At 38.5% G+C, this 22,734-nt stretch overlaps 1 protein-coding gene across 1 annotated transcript in view; it reads left to right on the top strand.

The window, feature by feature from the left end:
- bmp1a (bone morphogenetic protein 1a) overlaps positions 1-22,734 on the top strand; it is an 84,203-nt gene that overhangs the window by 11,759 nt on the left and 49,710 nt on the right. Inside the window, exons 2-4 of the mRNA XM_084389863.1 lie at positions 16,402-16,515; positions 20,979-21,107; positions 22,383-22,500. Coding sequence (XP_084245989.1) covers positions 16,402-16,515; positions 20,979-21,107; positions 22,383-22,500 — 361 coding nt within the window. The remainder of the gene's footprint in view (positions 1-16,401; positions 16,516-20,978; positions 21,108-22,382; positions 22,501-22,734) is intronic.

Genomic DNA, 22,734 nt, shown 5'->3' with positions numbered 1-22,734 from the left:
TTGTAGTCCACTCTAATGTGCCCTTCATTTCTACAGGTTCTACTATTAGGATCTGTACAGTGTTGTAGAGTAGCTAACTAACTAGAAGTAGTGATTAGTACCATCTTAAGCACACTTTTACTACAATAGTTCAGCTGTTTAAGGGCTGCTGTTGGTGAGCGTCTTTTGGGTTAGTTTTTGCGCTGTGACCCACACTCTGGTCGGCGTTAGTTTTCCCGACTCAGCATGTTGAATCGGCGTCAGGGCCGTCAGTGAGAGAAATCACTCTGTTCAGTTTAGCGAGCGAAACTGAAGCTGTCAAATGCGCAACTCATAATTTAAATGAGTAAAATCAGCTTGTAGCTAGGCTAGCTACAGTTTCAAAGTATAGCTTCCCACGCAAGTTTTTAAAATAGATTATATAGTTAAATTATAAATTTGAAAAGATATTGCCCCTCAAACAATTTTTGTTTTTTTTTAAGTATTTAGCAACACTACATGTTGCTAACAACATAAAATGCTTAACTTTGAACTTGCGTAGCTTCGAAACTGTAGCTAGCCAAGCTACAAGCACATTTTACAAAGTATAACTTCCCACACATTTAAAAAAAAATCTTTTGTATAGATAAGATATTGTCCCTTAAACAGCTTCACTCTAGTTAGCACATGTTGCAAACCGCATTGTAGCTTTTAGCTTGGCTAGCTACCGTTTCAAAGTAGCTTCCACAACACTATTACTATTAGCACTTGGGCACTAGTGGTTCCTGTCCCTGGAGTTTGTCTGTCCACATTCTCTGAAGGTTTCAGCTAATTAGCCTCACAAGAGTGTGCGCATTGTCTTCTAAATAAAGATGAGCCTCGTATGATGCATTAGAGGGAACAATATGCTTTGTTGTTGGTGTGAAACATTTAGAAAACCTTGGGAGTACTCTGTCCAATCATCTCTTTCACACCTAATTAGCCACAATAATGAGAAGGCAAACTGACCATGAAAAGCGGGTGTTCATTTGCTCACTAAGCTACCGACACCTCTGCTACGTTTGTGTAGCTCAGAATAATTCATCCCTTCAATCTAGCGGTGACTTTGGAGGGTAAACAAATATAATGTAACCTTTGGCATGTATTTAAACTGCAGTTCATTCAACTGTAGATTGTTTACATGCACATAACTGTTTGGAGAGCACTAAGGCTACTAGGTTTAAAAATGCAAATGTGATGAGTGGTTAAGTGTTCGGATGGTTGGAGGAGCCATTATTCACACATTCAGATCGAAACGATGCAGTGAATACAATGAAAAAGGAAAATTTAATGCAAAAATTGGTCATACAGCCCTCGAAGACATTAATTGCTGTTTTCGCTCATCAGGTGTCATTAATATTGGTGTGTAAAACGAGGGCGGTTTGGCTGATGGTTGGATCAATAGCTCTTTGTAGATAGTAATTGGTTTGTTATGGTTAGACAGACCGCAGCCACTGTTCTGACCCCCTGCTACCCTACAGCAACTGTTTCCATTTAACACAGACACGCACATGTTTGTGTGTGTGTTTAATTGTGCACGTGCACAGACCCAACCTGGTGAATATGCTGAAATAATTACCAAATAATTACTCAAAAGAAGTTCTTATGGGTCATTTTTGTTTTTCCCAGGGTGTTTTTTTCATTGGTATGGGTAGATCTTGTATATTGGGGTACTAATAGTTTAGTAAAACTATGTGAGTTACGTAATCAACTAGTAAAGTAATGCATTATTTTTCAATTTAAAACAAAATATTTACTTACAGTTAGGCTACTTTTTCAAACAAGTAACGCAAGTTACTTTGTTTTTCCATTTATTGACTGAAAGCGTTCCTGTCCCCATGTTGAGAGAAATGTTGAGGGAGTGTAGTCAGTTGTAACCGGGCGTAACCAGGCGTAACCGGGTGTAACCGGGCGTAACCGGGAGTAACCGGGTCAATCAGTAATTTAACCTATTGGTCAATCAGGAGTAATCGGGAGTAAGCATTGTGTGTGCTGTGTGAACGTGCCTTATTGTAGGTCTAGACTAAATTTGAGCTGGCATTTACTCATCTCACTTGTAGAAAAACAGATTCAGTATTCCTCAAAATGGATAAAAACAGGGACATGCAAACTCAGAATATTATGCAAACCTGCAATAACTGTTAAATAACACAAATATACTTTATGTATTTAATCTCACTTTATTAACCAATGTTTGTGCTTCTGACCTTTGATGATCCAAATCGATCATGCAAATAAGCAAAAATGACTTATATAGAAATCACATTTGTGTTGAACTTTCCTCTCCTGCATCCTATTCTTCTGCAATCCAGAATGAAATGTTGTAATGCATTATTATTAACCCTCTGGTGCTCTTCGCGTAAATAAAGATTTTTTTTTTTTTAATGAAATTAAATGAATGTACTATATTTTAGTTTGATAATGCTTTTTTATTTAATATTTTGTATTTATAGGGGATTTTTTTTATACTAAATTATATTTACGCTGTATTTATAATCCATTTATTCACTTTTTGAGCATAGACCTGAAATCTAAACTTCCAACTTAAACTGTCGTAAATCTTGAATGCTTTAGAGCTCAGACTTAAGTTTGATCTCTTTTCAAAGACGACACTTGACAGTTTCACTCTGAAACTGCAAGAAAATCAAAGCCATAAATCTAAACAAGTTGTGTTCCAAATTTCAGTAAGATTCTGTTTGTGCGCAGTACCAAAATTTTCACTGGATACAATTTGTCTCCCATTCATTTCCAGTGTGGTCATTTTTGACCGCGAGGAGCAAAAGTGTGACTATTTTTTACAGGACCATTTAACCTTTTCGAATCATGTCGATGATTTTGTTCTTGTGTTCACATAGCAAGTGCCAAAACATTTACCAAGTTTCACACCATTCCAATGAAGTAAAAAATTCCTAACGTAAAATGTTTCGGGTAAAAATGACAGAAAACCACCAGAGTAACTTTCCCAAACACTAGTCATACATATGTGTATGGGGTGTGTTACATTTTACTGACCCAAAACTTTTGAACGATAAAGTATACTGAAAACATGCGACTAACATGCCGATCAAGAAGGACTATGAGTGCAATGAACGACCTGTTTGTTTTCCAAATGGCAGGCATCTCTTTGGTCGTGTGTCTTCTGAAGTCAACGACCGTTCCCCCCCGGCCGTCTGAGAGTCTAGCCGTCTGAAAACAGTCGCACTTTCTTCATCCCTGGCCTCCCTCTGACAATCCCTGAAGGCAACACAGCTTGTTAGGGAATAAAGCCCATTCCCCAGTCCACGGCTGGAGTCTAGTCAGGAACACAAACTATGATTAGCCATCTCAAACGCTGTAGTCGCGTGGGCTTCTGTAGCCTGATATCCAAATTGCAGTGTCAGGAAATGTCAAGGTAAGCATTTGCTAAGGAAGAACAGCTGGAAGTGTTTTTGCAGGAGAGACGAGTGAAGGGGCTGCGGTGTTTACAAGATTCCCTCATCCTCACGATCCTAACACTAATGCTTTACACCATCTGGGTCTGTCCAGAGAAGAAATTTGTTTGTCTTACAAGAAAAGAGATGCCATTTCCTCCAGGGAAATGTTCGTTTATTATTGGATTTGCACATGCTTGTAAATATTTCCTCAACACTCTAGTCTAAATCAACAACATTTCTCTGGACATTTGACTATCTGGGTGAATCTCACTGGTCCGTGTCCAGATCACAAATCACCTCAAAATCAAAAAAATATTCTTTTACATTAAAGAAAATAAAGCCTATCTAGAACCTTTAAGTTTTTTGCTTTATTTATTTAGTTAACACCATTATGGCTTATTTCCCTCCCCAAATGTTCATTACCACAATGAATCTACTTTTACTTATTTTTTTAACTTTTGTGTAAAAATAAACTTTTACTTCACTTTATTAAAAATAAAATTCATGGTACTGTAAAACAATATTTTTACTGCATAAAAAAAATCATCACAAATATTTCCATACATTTCCAGTCCAAAATGTTTTTTTTTTTTTATCATTTGAATAAAAAATATATAACTTATAACAGGCCAATAACCAACCTACATAAAAAAAAAAAAAGTTTATATATATATAAACTAATTAATATAATATTAACAATTAAACCTACAATTTTTAATATAATGGTTTTGTAATAAAGTAAAGTAAAGTAAAAAAAAAAGATATATAGTAAAAAAAAGTAGTGCAACTTTTTAAAACGTATTTTGCCATATATATATATATATATATATATATATATACACCCCTAAAGAAGACAGTAAGTTAAACCGGGAACAGAGCAGTCTTCATGAATGTGAATAGTGCGTTAACACTTCAGGAGGTTTCACAGTAGTAGCCATGACAGGTATTATCATTCGCAGTGGGCTTGTAGTCTAACATGCGTCTGCCTTAAGACCCCTAGGCTAGACTTTCCCACCGTTTACCTCAAAGATGCTGAAAGGCTAAAATCTCTGGTATTGTGGGTGGTAACTTTAAGACCTGTCTAGACCTCACATGTTATCCCGTCAGGGCTTTGAATAGAAACCAGTCTAGGTGAAATGGGTGCCAAACTGGCTTTTGTTAATGAAAGTGCTGTTGTATTTGGAGCCAAGGTGATTGTGGAGAGGGTCAGGCAATGAAAAACACGTGAGAGAAAGAGTTACCCAGCTGGACCTGGTGTCGCAGCTCATTTAAAAGTATCAAGTCTAAGCGTTCAAACCGAATGCATCTACAGTAAAGCTTCTTTAATTGCTTTTACTCTCTGTCTCAACAACAAATATCTCTCATGGGTGGTGGAGAGTGTGAGTGACAGTCATAATTGCGTATTACTGCATACGGGCAATGAATTATGCGCGGGAGTTGATGATTAAAAGGCCTTGCGCATATTGAGTTCTTCCTAAATGGAAAATTAAACTTCCTTATTGTCAGTTTTAGACTGATATATTCATCATTTGGACTTGAAATGAAAAAGAAATGTTTCTTGAGCAGAGTGATTTCTGAAGGATCATGTGACACTGAAGACTGGAGTAATGATGCTGAAAATTCAGCCTTCAAATAGAAAACAATTACTGTAAATTTTAATATTTAATACATAATATTACTGTTTTACTCTATTTTGATCAAATAAATGCGCCTTGTGTGAGCAGAAGAGACCTCTTTCAAAAACATAACAAAATTGTACACTTTTGAACATTAGAGCAATATAAACTGCTTGCTTTTGTGTGATGCGTCATCCACGCCACTAGGTGTCAGTATAGTCCAAGATGATTGTTATATCAGCCAGCACAACATAAACAAAAAAAAAGTACTGAGAGCACATTTAAAGGCCAAAATCAACATGACACTCACATATCCTGGTAGTTTGAACCCTACAAAGTCGCATCGATAATTATTCTTTTTTAGGTTGAAATGTTAAATCAAGATCATGCAGTGGCTTCTGAAGTTCTTCTGCAGCTGGTGAGTGTCTCTGTAACGAATGTGTCTGGATAAAGACCAACTGCAAACCCCAATCTGTCACCGCACTCCTTTCTTCCACTTCATCAAATACGCCACATCTTTTCTCAGTGTCATTTATAGACCCTGTTTCGGCACATCCGCTGAAGTTCATTAGTTCATGGCCATTGTGTTCCAGATTTGTAACGCAAAGCCTGCGATGAGATTCTGTGACTGTTTAGGCCTCGCGCTCCGATAAGCTCTTTTTTCATTTCGGCGTGTAGAAAGCATGAGGATTGTGATTTCGTCGGTGAGGAGTTCGAGCTAGAGAGACAGAGAGGATTAAAACGGGAATCCCCCCAAGGACACACGGATAAAATGCTTCGAAATGAAATGAAACAAGGGAGGTTGGGCTGCACTTGTTCTCGCCAGTTTTGGCATCTGATGGGGCACAATTACACGCTAGATTAAAGGGCTTGTAGAGATATGGAGCATTGCGTCCCTCACTCGGGAGGGTTGAATTCAGGATCTCTATTGGACTGGAGGAGTCTGTTTGTGCCATGTGTCGCTGGCATTCTCTCTTGAGACTGTGGCGCTGGCATTGGTGGCGTTGGTGCCTTTGGAGTCCAGGTTTATGAAGGTGGTGGCCTAGCAACTGTTTGTTTGGGTTTTCTGTCGGCTTTTTCTCGTACAGTTGTTTTGGGTTTCTTTATAAACCTTAATGCACTTGAATAGTCTTAAAAACATCTTATTATAAAAAACAGTTGCTGTTTGGATTTAAATGGGCAATTGCTTAAGAGTCTATAATTGGATCATTATTTCAGTGATTATTGTGTTTCAAGCATGTTATATGTTTGAAGTTCTTTGTTGTGTTAAGTGTTATGGGGCCCTATCTTGCACCCAGCGTAATTGACTTTGTACACAGACGCATGTATCATTCCTATTTTGCACCCGCGCACAGCAAACTTTTCCCTCCACAGACGCACGTCGGTTAACTAAGAAATACACTTGCGCTCCCGGGGGCGGTTCAGTGCAAAGAGGAGGCGTGTTCCGGCGCAAACGTTCCCTCATGCTATTTTGCAGGTTTAGAAAACAATTCCGCCACTGACCAAAAAATAATAGTTTAAAGTCAGTCGCGCGTTGCGCATGTTATTATATGCTATTTTAAGGGCGCATGCTTGGCCATAATCAATGTAGCGTGTGCACAACGTGCATACACTTCGATTCTCTCATCTACACAGACGCAGCAGTTTTCATTTTTGCAAATCATACATTATTACGATAGATAGATAGATAGATAGATAGACAGACAGATAGACAGACAGACAGACAGACAGACAGACAGACAGTTTATTATAAAAGCATACTTCTAGCTTACACATTTACCCAAATTATCATACGCCTGTTTAACCGAAGTTAATTTGGGTGTATTTCTCCATCCCCAACATCACTTCTCTGTGTTGTACGGCCCTGACGAGAACGTCGGTCTCCTCGGCTGTGAACCGCTCCTGGCAAATCCGCCGTTATAATAGCAAACCGCCATGGAACAAGCACGCCTGCTCTTAAAGGGAATGTGAGATGTCGCTCTGATTGGTTTATTTCACATTACGCCCAAACCACACCTATGAATAATGAAGCTACTTCAGACCAACCCATTTTAGATTTGCGTCGGGCGCAAGAGTCATTTATCCCGCCGGTATAATAGCAACAGCGCCCAAGACCCGCCCACAAAGTTACTTGCGTTTCGCGCTTGATACTTGCGTTTCAGATCGTTAAAATAGGTCCCATGATGTTATTTCCATCAAGAGGTGCATCAGTTTTTCGTCAGGATCTTGTATTGTCAATGCAAGAGTCCAGCTCTCTGTAAAGTCTCCTCCAGCACATCCCAAAGACTTTAAGTGAATTTAAGCTCTGGACTCTGAGGAGCCGATTCATGTGTGAAAATGATTCTTCATGATCCTCACAACCATTCTTTCACAATCTGAGCCTGATGAATCTTGACATTGTCATCCTGGAATATGGCCATGATGTGTCTTCACACATGGTTGTTTAAGAAATGAAAAGCTACACACTCCATCAATTAGGGTTAGAAGAATTGCTGACAAAAATTTCACATGCTAGAAACATAATAATCACTGCAATAATGATCCAGTCATAGACTCTTAATCATTTGCCTATTTAAATCCAAACAGCAACCTTTTTGGCCAGGACGTGTATATTAATGATTTATGTATTCTCTGTATCTAGCATATAATATATCATATGTGTGAATGGACATTACTGTTCAAAAGTTTGACGTCAGTACGTTTTTTTTTTTTTTTTTTTGCAAATATGAATTAAATTGTTTAAAAGTGACAATGAAGACATTTATAATGTTACAAAATAAATAAATGCTGTTCTTTTAAACTTTCTATTCATCAAAGAATCCTGATAAAAATCAGTAATTTGCTATTACTTTTATAAATAATCAGACAATTTTAAGGAAACAATCAAATTTAATTTAACTGAATACACATAGACAGTGATGTGTCTCACACGGTTTTAATAACGTATTTAATATTGTTGTTGGTATTGTAATTGTAATTTTAGACAGATTGGGAGGATACATTTGACCTGTTCGCCAGATATATTGCCAGAACTTATTTAAACATCCAAAGTAATTCTGCTTCTTTAATTCTGATTCCATTTCTGATTCTCATGCAACAGTCAAAATGTATAATGTGTAAAATTCTTAAAAAATTTACATAGTGAATGTAAAGTGCCATCTGAAATTTTCTTCTAGAATGATCATTTTTATCAAGCTCGTATATTTAAGTTCATTAATTTCACTTAAATGGCAATGAAAATAACATTTAAGTGAAATTACTGACCTTAAATATACGAGCTTGATAAAAATGATCATTCTAGAAGAAAATTTCAGACGGCACTTACAGGCTTTTGCATCTGAACTCTTCATATATGACATTAGTAAATAACATTTTTATTTTAGACAAACAGGGAGAGTAGGCTGAGGTGTCAGGATATTTTAACATCCAAAGTAATTTTGGGATCAGAGGTTATTCCATTAAATAACAAATGCTCATCTTGTAAATATGATTGTTTCAATGTGATAAATGATTAATGCGTAAACCATTAGTGAAGCAGCACGTTGGCATTGTTACGTGGGTACCTGTGACTTTCTCAGCGCTGATCAGGATGGGACAATCTCGGTCATGTTTGTGTGTTTGTGATTGCCAGATGAGAACGAATCATCATTTCACACAGTAAAGAGTGAACGACTTCTGCCTGCGTCCTCGTCTCTGGAGCGTCTCCATGTGTTCCCTGACATCTGCTAGCTGGATCTTATTAGAACATGTTTTGAAACCATTTGGAGATCTCACACTCTTTTACAGCCTGCTTTATTAATGCCACGCTATATGGCGTAATCACTCGCTGTCCTTCTCTTTCATCCAAACTCTTTTATCTGTGCGTGTGTGTGTACTTGCACAACTATCTTTGCGAGGACCAGTTTGAGTTTTAGACCAGTGAAGTGAGGACAAAGAGAGTAAAGTGCGGACATTTTGGCCGGTCCTCACATCTGAGAGCCCTTTAAAGGCCTGTTTGAGGGTCAAGACTTGGTTTTAGGGATACAGTTATAGTTAGGTTTAGGGTAAGGGTTTGGGTTAGGAATTTAGTTGTGATGGGCATGGTTAGGGTAAGAAGCTAGAGATTGCATTGTGTCAATGAATGTCCTCGCAAAGAAAGATGTACCTGTGTGTGTGTGTGGGATGTTAGGGTTAGCGAGAGGATCTTTTGTTCTTGGCATGTTCCTCCAGATCTGTCTTCTGAGCTTGTCTGGTCTTGTCAGGGAGAATTTACACCTTTGTTTTTGGTAGAGTGCAGCCTCACATAAAGTCATTTGCTAGAATTACTCTCATATATGAGAGAGAGAGAGAGAGAATAGTGCCAGCGTTTTCTTGTTTTCCAGTACATATCTAGTCACTCTTTATATAAGGTTTCAATAACTACTTTGTACTTGCATAAAAAATAATGGTTAGGTACAATGTACTTGTTGCAAAACACTTGCTGAAACACGTACACACTGTTTAGTAAGGCTGTTAAGGGTCAAAGGTCAACAGTGTAATAATAGATGTCATTACATGCAGGTGTTTTTTTTGTTACACTTTATTTTACAGTGCCCTTATTACACATGTTACATGTAGTTACTATAGTAATAACTATAAATTATACACACATTCAACTAAACCTAAACCAAACTTAATCCTAACCCTAACCCTAACCCTATAATAAGCATATGCAGTTAATTAATAGGTACATAAATGTATAATTACACTGTACCAAGGACATCTTAAAATAAAGTGAAAACCTTAAAAAATGTAAAAACATGTCTTTACACAATAATTGCATTTGATCAAATTATTAATTTAAATGTTTTTACATAGTAGTTAAGGACACAACATAATGTAAGGCCAAAAATCTAATATTATCTTAAAAACTTGCATAAGATTTGCATATCTAAAATTGCATAAAATATTGAGACCTGTTTAAGTTGATTTTAAGTGTATTATGTCCTGCCTCATTAACAATATAGTTTTTTTAAGCACATCTAAGATTATTTATCTGAATTATATCTGAATTGTATTCATATTTCAAGTAAATATTTATACTATTATACTAAATTTAAGAGAAAATAATAATTTGCCAATAGTCTAAAAAATAGGGTTTGAAATCCTTTTTATTTCCATAATATCTGTTATCGAGTGAAAGGATTATTCAGCATGAACAAATGTATGGCAGGACATTTTTTTATGTATTTTTGATTTAAAATGAACCTGCTCATAAGAGTAATTTCATGACATAATAACAGGCTGTCCTGTATGTAGCGTGGCACTAGTGAGGACATCGCGATGAGAAGATTAGTTTTACAATTTACGATACAGTGGAACTGTTGTTCTCGCAGCTGTTTTCTCTGGATTCTCTTCGCTTCTCATGGCCTGTGGTCGTCTGTGTGGATGTGGACTTTGAGAAGTAAAACCCTATCATTTCAGCTCTGTCAACTGTTTTTAGTTCTGTTTTTAGATCAGAGTTCAGTGAAGTGTGTCTGCAGACCTAGAGAGCTCAGGAGAGAATGAAATCACATTTAAATACTGTTTCTAACAGGTACCAGTTTATACGAACAAAATGCTTCTTAGATGTTTATGTCACGTTCTCTAACACTTGAATGTTCTAAAGGAGTGTTAACATTGACTGTGGTTTGTACATGATGAGCAGAAGTCATTTCTTTTCTGTGGAAATGAGTAAATGTCATGACAAAGTTGAGCACATTTGAACTTTGACAAGAGCCAATGGGAGTGCAGACAGCAATGTGATACTTCAGCTTGATACAGATTGAGTGCTCTGTCCTTAAAGGGATGGTTCATCCAAAAATTTAATTCTCTCATCATTTACTCACTCTCAAGTTGTTCCAAACCTGTATTAGTTTCTTTCTTCTGTTGAACACAAAATAAGATATTTCGAAGAATATACAGTTGACGGTAGCCATTGGCTGCCCTAGTATTTCTTTTTCCACTCAGTGGAAGTCAATGGTTACCGTCAATTGTATATTCTTCAAAATATCTTCTTTTGTGTTCAACAGGAGAAGGAAACTCGGTAACACTTTATTTTACAGTGTCCTTGTTACATAGGTTACATGTTCTTACCATAGTAATAAGAGTAAATTAACCCTCAAACAAATCCTAATCCTAACCCTATAGTAAGTACATGTTGTTAATTATTATTACTCAGTACTTAACTATATGACAATGACACCTTAAAATAAAGTGTAACCAGAAACTCATATTGGTTTGGAACAACTTGAGAGTAAATATTTACATTTTTGGGTGAACTATCCCTTTAAAAATGACTCATGCAGTCATTCGAGTCAGTGACACTCAATACACTGTAAACTAAGTTGCTGCTTTCAATTTTTAAGTTCAATCAACTTGGATGTTTAAGTCATTTCAACTTAAATTACATTAAACTGACTTAAAAAATCTTGAATAACTTAAAAAAAGAAGTTAAAATTGCTTAACTTATTTTGATGAGTTAAAGCAATGTAAAAACACGTTATCAAGATTTGGCTTTTTTTTTTTTTTTTTTACATTTGTATTAATGTTTAATGTTACATTAAATAGCCTACTGCTGTTTATTACTATGCAGTTGTTGTTGTTGTTTTTTATTCTAGTTGTCTTACATCATTGCCTCATCAGTATTGTACGAGATAAACAGTACATACAATTTAATTTATTCAATCTCCCCTTAAATAGCTAGCTTCTTTTTGTACTTTGTACCTAACTTTTTTTTTAAAGCATAGCATGACTATAGTTAAATAACTATGTAATATTTTTTTCTGTGTAAATCTGAGCTTTTTTCCTAAGCATTAGTAACAAGCAAAGAGCAACAGAACATTGAATTAATTTTGTTTGGTTTCTATTTCTTGTGTTGCTCTGGTTAGCCACGCCCACTATGATTTTCATTGGTCCAAAATCCCTCTCCACATATATTACTGTTCAAAAGTTTTTAAAGTCGTCTCTTATGCTCATCAAGGCTGCGTTTATTTGATCAAATCCACAGCAAACAGTAATATTGTGAAATATTATTACAATTTAAAAGAACTGTTTTCTATTGAAATATATATAAAAAAGTAATGTATTCCTGTCATCAAAGCTGAATTTTCAGCATGAATACTCCAGTCTTCAGTGTCACATGATCCTGCAGAAATCATTATAGTATGATGATCTGATGCTCAAGAAACATTTCTTCTTATTATCAATGTTGAAAACAGTTGTGCTTCTTCATATATATATATATATATTTTTTTTTTGATACATTTATTGTCAGGATACTTTGATAAATAGAAAGTTCCAAATAACAGCATATAAATAAAATATAAATTATTTGTAACATTATATAAGTCTTTACTATAACTTTTTTTTTATCAATTTAATGCATCCTTGTTGAATAAAAGTATTAATGTATTTAAAAAAATATTGCCGTCCCCAAACTTATATCAAATTTATATTTTCTAAATGACATTTATTTTGTGGACAGAAATTCAGACCTACTTGTCTTTGGAAACTGGGTTAGAATAAGGTTTTAGCAGATCATAGCTTGGCAAGCTTGAGTTGCTTGTGAGTGTTATGTGTGTGACACCAATAAATAAAATATCAAAATGCTCTGATACGACAACAGTGGCAGCAGAGTGTTTGGTGAACGAATAATTGCTTCATTGTGCGGTGCAGAAAGCTTCAGGTCTGTCTGTCCCACTGACCTCCTGCCTCAGGCTGGGTTATGAGGTGACTGGAGTCTGTTTGATCCGTCTCTCTCTCACACACACACAGACACACACTTCATGTGCCCTACATCTTTACTAACTGCCTCCTGGAATAGACGGTAAATCTTGCAAACATGCTAATGTTCATAGGCTTTAAAAAAAACAGCCTCAGGCCTCTCTCTCTACACACACACACACACACACTCTCTGTCGCTGCCACAACACTTTTCATATAGTAGCCTGTGTTATGAGTCTCGTAAAGGCTTTCTCTTCGGTAATTTCTTTTTTTCAACCCTCATTAAGTAAAAGAATGTGTGCTACTTTCCAGGTGTTGGCTAACTAAACGGTGTGTAGCGTTTTCTTGCCCAAACAAGATACAGTGCAGTATTTGAAATATACATTACTGCGATTATGACACAGATACACATTTCTTTTAGACATGATACCATTGAAATACCTTGGGTGTTTAGACACGTACCATGGCAGAGATCATGGTTCCTTGGTAAGATTTAATAAGGGTTAACCTACTTCTAATTTATTCCTGTGATCAAAGCTGAATTTTCAGCATCATTATTCCAGTCTTCAGTGTCACATGATCCTTCTTATATGCTGATTTGCTACTCAAGAAACATTTCTGATTATTATCAATGTTAAAAACTGTTGTGCTGCTTCATAAATCTTACTGACCCCTAACTTAATTTAAACAGTAGTGTAATCATGTGCATGCATGATCTTGAGCAGTTCTGGAAAACCATTCAATGTTTCGAAAGGCTTCGTGTGTTTTTCTCAGTGCTTTTAACTGGCAGATATACTGTCACCCTTAGCTTACTCACTGGGTATGTTCTCTGTAAAACTGCTTTAAAGAATATTTATTGTGGGCTGGAAAATGCTCTAAAAAATTGGAATCAGTTTATTGAATTGAATCGTTTCTTTAACAACTCAAATAGTTAAAAAGATACAATGTTAACTGAATTGAAAGTGAATATTAACATTTATGTATTAAATAGAATAAAAAAAAAAAAAACATTTAATTTACTAGAGGTTCGGACAAAATGTTTATTGCTGCAAAAAATATTTAATTATTTAAAATTATTATTATTTTTTGAATCAGTTTGAATGTACAATTCACTGACAATTCATAAAGACTTCACTTGTTTCATTACTAGATAAATCAGCATTTTTTTTAATTGAATTTTTTGAATGATTCAATGACAAATACATTTTTAACAGTCACTTGTCGCCACCTACTGGTGTAACGATTTAATCGATACAATCGTTATTTGAAGCGTCAAGTTATACTTTCAAAAGGTGATTTTTGCTCTATTTTGATCGCTACCTTAGACATCACTATTTATATCCGGACTATAGTACTTCTCTGACAATATGAATTATTGTAAGACTGAAATAATGATACTAGTGGCAGCATCAACACAAATTTTAATGTTCACTTTGATCGTACTTGTTAAAGGTTTAATATACATAGGTGAATCGTTGTCATTTATGAATAAGATCGCGTGTGCGTTTGAATTGAGATTGCGAGCTTTTGACGATTAATCATGCAGCTCTTGTCTCTATACATAACAATTTATAGTTGACTTATATTTTAGGAAGGCATCATATTTCATCATTTTTGGGAGTGGCATCTGAAGGACTATGGGGGGTTTTCAGGGGGATTGTGTCGTGCTTCATTGGTGTGCGCTCGAATTCAGAAAAACGCTTTCAGACCAACCAAACAGACTGAACTCTAATGACAATCAGACTCTCCTACAAAACCCCTGGTGTGAACGCATTTAAAAGTGGACTTCAGGGAGAAAATATAAATGCCCCTTATCTGAAGAATATGTTTCCATTCAATTATAATTCATTTATTCCATCATCGCACACATTTGTGTTAATTAGCTGCCCTTGAATCTGAAGATTCTGTTGAGTCTCAAGCCCAATCAAAGTGGCAACGCTACTAAAGATGCAATTAGTCCCCGACGAGCTAATTAAACTCTACAAATGCATCTATTTCCATGTAGGTCACCAGCGTCCTGTTGTGTAGATCATTAGAGGCGTGCAGTCGATATCATAGCTCGCTTAACTTCCTAATGCTAATCAGCTGCTCTCTTTTGAGGGATGATTTATTTATCATGGCACGAGTGATGACCCCAGCTATAAATGGTATCGTAGATGATCATTAAAAAATGTCGAGGTGTCTATCAGCAGCTCGATGGACCCTGCACGCTTGTAGGGGGTTGTTTTTAAATAACTGTTTGAAGTTGTGCGCCCTTTTTACAAAGTACACAATCAATTAGATTTCACACCATCCGCTTCAAACCTCGTGAGTAAGCTCACATAAATAAATGCACAAATAATCTGAATGATGTATAAAGACTGTCATTTTCAGACCATGCAAAATTAATTATTTGAAGTGCAAATGATTGATTCATCATTCATTAGTTGTGTTTAGTAAAGCAAGCATCACCATTACAGTTGTTGATACTTGAGGTTAGTGATTGATCTTACCACTAATCAACCAAATCACCCAAACACAACTTAAACCTCCCCAATGGGGAGAAAAAACAGTCCTGGGCTGCGTTTCCCAAAAGCATTGCAAGCCTAAGTTGATCGCAGAACAATTGCTACTAATGGTTCTACGATCAAGTTAGGCTTACAATGCTTTTAGGAAACGCAGCCCAGGGCAACAGGCAGCAGGACTCGGGGTTTCCATGTCTGCACAACAAAACCTGCCCAATTGCTAATCAAAACTAGGCCAATCACAGCCAAAACTGGCCCAGTCACGTTCCAGGGGAGTCCCTTGGTAAAAATCTCATTGCAGGGGGTAAAAATCGTGTTCCAATTCAAAACCGGTTCCAGCCACGGACTTGGCAACACTTGCTGGACTGGAGCTTGATACGACACATGGGCAAGGCGTCCCCACACGAGGAACATTGACAATGATTTGGCACAGGACAGAGAACAAAAAAGGGGTGCTTCTCAATACTCAAATTGATGCTTCCTCGTTTCCATGCTCCTCTGTCCTCCAGCCCGTGAGCCGGAAACAGATCGAACTCAGCCATCTTGATGGACATCTCGCTTTAAGTGATCAAGAATATTCCAATGCACAAATAAGGTTTCCTTTGATTCTTCCGTCCTCATTTTCTTTCCTTGCATCCTAGCTGGGTGGGTGGAGATGAGACGTGAGGAAAGGAAACCAGGATGCACAAATAACATATGAGAAGCACCCAAGGAGTATAAATTGGGAAGGAAATGAGGAGGGTAATGAGGGAGAGCAGGTGGGACGAATAAACCAATGACAGAAGAGCACATGGCACACAGAAACAAACAAAAGGCGTATAATACCCTCATCTGGCATTGGTTCCCAAACAGAAAGCAAGACAGCCATAAGTGCACGGAGCATAGATGTTAGGACCCCGACAGTGAACCTAAACTAAGACTAGACCGAAGTGTCAGGATCCAAACTCCATGACCCGAACACTCTCAACACAGACATAAGAGCGCAAGGCCCAAAGAACCACTCCAAAGCTGTACGCTCACACAAACACACAATTTTTGATTCATTTATTTGATTTGAAACCAATTTTTGCCATAATCATTGCTTAAAAAATGTATCATCTATATAATCATTGCTTTTGAAATTAAAAACGCTCTTTATGTTTGTTGCAGTGGCTTATCTTGGAGACATTGCACTGGATGAGGAAGATATGCGCATGTTTAAAGTGGACCGCATTGTGAATTTAGCCCAGAGAACGGTCACAATTCTGAATCATACCGATACAGGTAAGTGTGTATGTATGTGTGAGTTTGAGTGTATGGGAACGGTTTATATAAACTTTGTGTCAGGTGTAATTGACACATTCAGAGACTCAGGAAGAGAACTTGAAGCCATATGTTATTAAACCAATAGAGAAAGTTCAAGAGAAATCAAGAAACAGTTCCCACATTCCCAAATACAACAACAGGTTGCTGTTGAAATCTGGCAAAATGACAGCGATTTTTCTCATAATTAGCCTCTAGTTTTATCATGTTTTCACCCCTGAAGATTGGAAATATGAGGAAATTGGAACAAGGGACAGAATTCAATTTCAGTTTACAATATTACAATATGTGTGTGTGTAAGAGTTAGCATTCAAAATAAAATTAAAAACAATAGAATTTGGCATGCTATTCTGTGAATGTTGAAACGGATATGAATTAGTGGTTATCGCTGAGCTTAGTAGACGATTTAAAATAACTTATTTGTAACTGAAACATACATTGGCCCCAAAAAAGTATTTGAACCCACACTAAAAATGATGAATGTCATTGATTTAGATCAGGGGCGCCCAATCCTGTTCCCAGAGACCTACCGTCCTGTAAAGTTCAGCTCACACCCTGATCCAACACACCTGACCCAGCTAATTAAGATCTTCAGGAGCACTTGATAATTACAGACAGGTGTGTTGGATCAGGGTTGGATCTGAACTCTGCAGGTAAGTAGATCTCTAGGAACAGGATTGGACACCCCTGATTTAGGGTACGTTTACACGACAACGATGTACAAAAAAGGAAAATGGTTTTCCCTTGCGTTTTTCGTATACAGATGACAACATTGTCAAAACGATCCCCGTCCACACGGATCTGCAAAAACTTTCGCAAAAAATGTATTCTGCTGCCAGGCCAATAGTTGGCACATCGCCTATTTTGTAAAGAAACACTACACGCCTATTGACCAAACACGTAATATGCTTTCACATGATGGCACCGTTTTCACAAATTCGCGTTTTTGTAGTTTACATGGAGACGATAACGGTATAATTTTCAAAAACTTGCACTTTGAACTGTACTGTTGATCTGGATGAATACACTTCAGTGGTAACTAGCTACATTAGCATCTGCATCGACAACATTTTAACAAATCCAGACATATCCCAACCAGAAACCATGGATAAACTGCGAGGTCAAACATGCTGCATGCTTGCTCCAAGGCATTTGTCTCAGGTAATGCCAGATATGACCGCCAAAAGACAATACAGACTGAAACTAGAGGGTCACTACACCACCGCGGATACCCAACACATGTGACAGGGATTAGAAAGTATCATAGGCCACAAAGGCAGAAGCAGGGGTAAGATCACTGACAGTTTAATGAATTCTATGCCTGCTTTGATGCCCTCAACACCGAGCCACTGGGGAGAGAATTGGCCGGTGGGAGCAAGCTGAACCAACCATTCATAATCGCATCTGCAGATGTGACAAAGACTCTGAGGAAAATAAACCCCCGGAAGGTAGCCGGCCTGGACAACATTCCTGGACGAGCACTCAAAACCTGCGCATGGATGCTAGCAGATGTCTTTGTGGACATATTCAACCTGTCCCTCCCACAAACCTCAATTCCCACCTGCCTTAAGATAACCATCATCATACCACTGCCAAAAAAGGATAAAGCAATCTGTCTTAACGACTACCGGCCCATTGCAATGACTCCTATAGTTATGAAATGCTTCGAGAGAATCGTCGTGAGCTACATGCAGACGATTGTACCGGACACTCTGGACCCTCGCCAGTTCGCGTACAGACAGAACAGGTCTACAGAGGAGGCCGTCAGCACAACAATACACACAGCCCTCACGCACCTAGAGAGCAGGGACAGCTTTGTTCAACTGCTGTTCATCGATTTCAGTTCAGCGTTTAACACGGTGATAACCTTGGTGTGCCACCCACCCTCTGTAACTGGGTCCTGACCTTTCTAACAGGCAGACCCCAGTCTGTTAGAATGGGCAACCACACATCCAGCACAATAACTGTAAACACAGGAACTCCGCAGGGTTGTGTACTGAGTCCCATGTAGGGTTGGGTATTGGTTGGGTTTTATCCGATGCCAGTACCTACTCTGTATTTTTTTAAACGGTTTCGGTGCTTAAACGGTTCTTGAACCGGTACTTAAGAAAACGAAACCGCACACACTTTATCAAAAAAATAATACCTGTGTGTGTGTGTGTCCAAACTGGACACAATATTAACTTAAATCTTTAAAGATTTTCTGATTTCTGATTAAATGAAAAATTGCGCCATTTAATAGGCTACTGATGTAGCCTAAAACACTTAAGTTAAGATCAAAATTTTGTCTTCTCATATTATGACTTTTACTTTAAAGCAGAGAAATATCTGACACTGAGCAGAAATATTTAACACACACAGTATAGCCTCATATAAATATACTTGATATACTTCATACTTGATATGCAAGATTTGTAGTTGGCATTAAAATACTAGACTTACCATCTCCACCACGACACTGGCAGCTGAACTTGAACTTTCGTCAAGTGTGTCAGGTTTTGGGTTCTAATCCGCATTCGTACAGTTTTTTTTTTTCTCATCAAAGCCGATTATGCTCATCAGTGGTTGTATATCAAGCAGGGACACGTTTGTGTGCATTATATTTTGTGATTTCACCGGAACGAATAGAGAGTCTCCGCAACGTATTGAAGCGCGTGTCCGAGTGAAGACAGTGCGGTGTGCGCGAGCCACAAGAGAAAACACTGTATCAGCGCACTTTGATAACTTGATTTAAAAAACACATTTCAGCGCTAGATCGTCTCTTATTTAACAAACGAACTAAATGAATGCTCTGCTGGTTAACTGGAGATGTTTTATTATTGGATATTCGTGCCGGAGATGTTTTATAGGGGGCGGTAAAAAAAGTCAGGCACCGAAAGTTTCGTTCTTATTCGGTCTCGTTACTACCGTTTACGTCGGAACCGGTTCCCTATTGGAACCGGGTTTCGGTACCCAACCCTAGTCCCATGCTCTACACACTTTACACCCATGACTGCGTGACCTCCCAGATTAACACCAGCATCATCAAGTTTGCTGATGATACCACAGTCATTGGACTGATATCTGGGGGTGATCAGTCAACATACAGGAGGGAGGTGCCTTGCCTTGTGAAGTGGTTTCAGGACAACAATCTCTCCATAAATGTTAGTAAAACAAAGGAGATGATTGTTGAACCACGGAGGAGGAGGAAGCAGCACCCACCACTGCATATTGGAGAGACTGCGGTGGAGAAAGTGAGCACATTCAAATTCCTTGGTATTCACATATCTGAGGATCTCTCCTGGACTCTCAACATCACACACCTGGTGAGGAAATCCCGACAGCGGTTGTATTTCTTGAGAAGGCTGAGGAAATTTGGCATGCCAGGCAAAATCCTCAGCAGCTTCTACAGATGTACAATCGAGAGTATCCTCACCAGCTCTATCACTGTCTGGTTCGGCAGTTGTACAGCACGGTACCGCAAGGCTCTGCAACAGGTGGACATCACTGGAACAGCCTTAACAACGCTGGAGAGGATCTACCAGATCAGGGTCAACAGGAGGGCCCGCAACATCATTTAGGACAGTAGCCACCCCGAGCATAACCTATTCACACTTCTACCATCAGGAAGACGTTACAGAAGTGTGAAAGCAAGGAAAAAAAACAGCTTTTACCCACAGGCCATCAGGCTTGTGAATGGCACTCACCCACTGCCCCTTCCCCCAACACTGCAAACTGCCCTCTGATCTTGAGAGGTGCAATGATCCACCCCACCTTACACACACACACACACACACACACACACACACACACACACGTGCACAGGAAGCGAACAACTACTGACAACCTACCTCTGCAGACTTTGCACTGACTCCTTATGTTTACCTGGCATATACATGCACAACTACTTACTTTTTGCACATTGTTATTTATGTCTTTTTGTCATATATGACACTTGTTATTGATGTCTTAGGGGGTTTAATTGATGTCTGATGTTGCTGGGAGGATTCGCAGAATAAGAATTTCATTGTACTGTGTGACGACTGTTTCATGTACATATGACAATAAAACAGTTTGAAGTTTGAATCCTGTTTTCAAAAGTTTGCATTATCAGGCCCCCAGAACACCATTGTCGTGTAAATGAACGGCCAAAACGCATAAAAAGTTTTCTGTTTTTATTTGAAATCAGTGTCATGTAGAAAGTATTTGGGCTGTTTCTGGTTGCCATATGCTAGTGGAACAGGCCCACACAATTTTGCAAAAGTGGATTTGGTAGGACAACTTATTTATTTACATGTAAATGTAAGATGTAGAAGTTTAAATCTAATCTCTCTTTCTCTGAAATTAATCTCTCTTACTCTGAAACTTGTGATGGTGTGATAAGGATCCTCCAGACTAACGGTTTCATAATCAACCATCTGTTCATTTGATGTTGGAAATGGTAGGTTCATTTTCCAATGACACCAGTCCAGACAATACGGCATCCCATCGCAGGAAGAGGGCAGCAACGTCCAGACCTGAGAGGGTGTGGCCTGAGGGTGTCATTCCTTATGTCATCAGTGGGAACTTCAGTGGTAAGTCATGTATACATAAACAGTTATTTATAGTGAAAAACAACAGCATATGATTGCATTGTATTGTAGGTTGTGGCAAGCAGGGCGGGGCCGAGAGCCGTGAGAGCGGAGCGAGGCAGATGACGCGAGTGCTAATGAGTGTCACCTGCTCACCACACCGGTCTCGACTCCCACGGGGAGCTCCGGAAGGATAAAAGGAGGACTGATTAAAGTGAAGGACTCTCTCCTTTTATCCTCCCAGAGCTCCTCCGTGGGACTCAAGACCGGTGTGGCACGCAGGTGACGATCATTAGCACTCGCGCCACCAGCCCCTCCCTCCTTTCCACATAAGTCCCAGACAGCAACATAGTGTCGGCCCAGATCCGGCCCACATCTGGGCCGCGTGGAATCCAGATGTGGGCCGGATCTGGGCTGACACTATGTTGCTGTCTGGGGTAGAAAGGGTTTGTGGAAGAAATTACATATTCATGTGTCTAAAATCGGTCAGTCCAATCGAGCCGCACCTTACGCACATAATTTCCTTTAGGCTAAAGATTATTTTTTACATGAGGGTGAAAGATTTCCCTGCACAGATTTTGCAACAAGTTTAAGATGGTCACACGAATTTGCTATGTTGACCAACATTAAGCTGCTTAATTTGAAAGGGACTTCTGTGTGAGCTGTGCTTCATACATCACTACACTATTGACAATAGACAATGACCTTTTTTGCCTGCAAATCTTTCTTTTTTTTTAAATTGCACTAATGGTGACCGCACATTAAAGTCGGCATGAAACAGAGGTAGCGTTAGTCTTTTCTTCCCTATTGTGATGCATATCCGAGTGAAACAGCTTCTTGAACAAGAAAAAATGTAAGTCGGGACGGGACTTGATTTAGTTTTTGGGGAATTGATTGGATGGTTGTAGTTTGCTATTAGTGGAATTCATTTGAGTGACAGGTTGCCCCGCCCTCACACCAGTAAACACGTCATGAGAGAAGAGATGTCGTTTCAAGAAGAATGGGAATTTATTTTGTTTAAAGATTATGAGGTCACATGAATTTAAATAAATAATGGTGTACACAGATAAATCATTTATGATAAATACTGCAATATTCCACAAAAAACGAGAATGGTCAGTTTTGGTTTCATGGTGACTTTAAAAGTTTGGTCACACTGCTCACTCCTAGTCTGTGTGTGTGTGTGTGTGTGTGTGTGTGTGTGTGTGTGTGTGTGTGTGTGTGTGTGTGTGTGTGTGTGTGTGTGTGTGTGTGTGTGTGTATTTGTGTGTTGTACAGGTAGCCAGAGAGCCATATTCAGACAGGCTATGCGACACTGGGAAAAACACACATGTGTGACGTTCATTGAGAGAACAGCAGAGGAGAGCTACATCGTCTTCACCTACCGGCCGTGTGGGTAAGTGTGTGTGTCGTAATGGGCTTGTTAGAGGATGTGTGCAAGCTTCACAGGGGTGTATATGTGTTGCTGTGTGTCCATGTCTTGTGTCAATGTGAGAGAGTTTCCACAGCAGGAGGACGAAACCTTTGACTCTTCCAGGAAGGAATCAAGCTTGCTTCTCTTGCTCATGTGGAGCGTGTGCTTTCCACTCTTTTCTTTCCCTTCTTTCCTCTTTCTTTTCAGTCTCTTCCT

This window comes from Rutilus rutilus (assembly GCF_951802725.1).
Source record: "Rutilus rutilus genome assembly, chromosome: 19".
NCBI lineage: Eukaryota > Metazoa > Chordata > Actinopteri > Cypriniformes > Leuciscidae > Rutilus > Rutilus rutilus.
The sequence above is the reverse complement of the archived record's forward strand: the minus strand, read 5'-3'. Positions and strand labels throughout refer to the sequence as shown.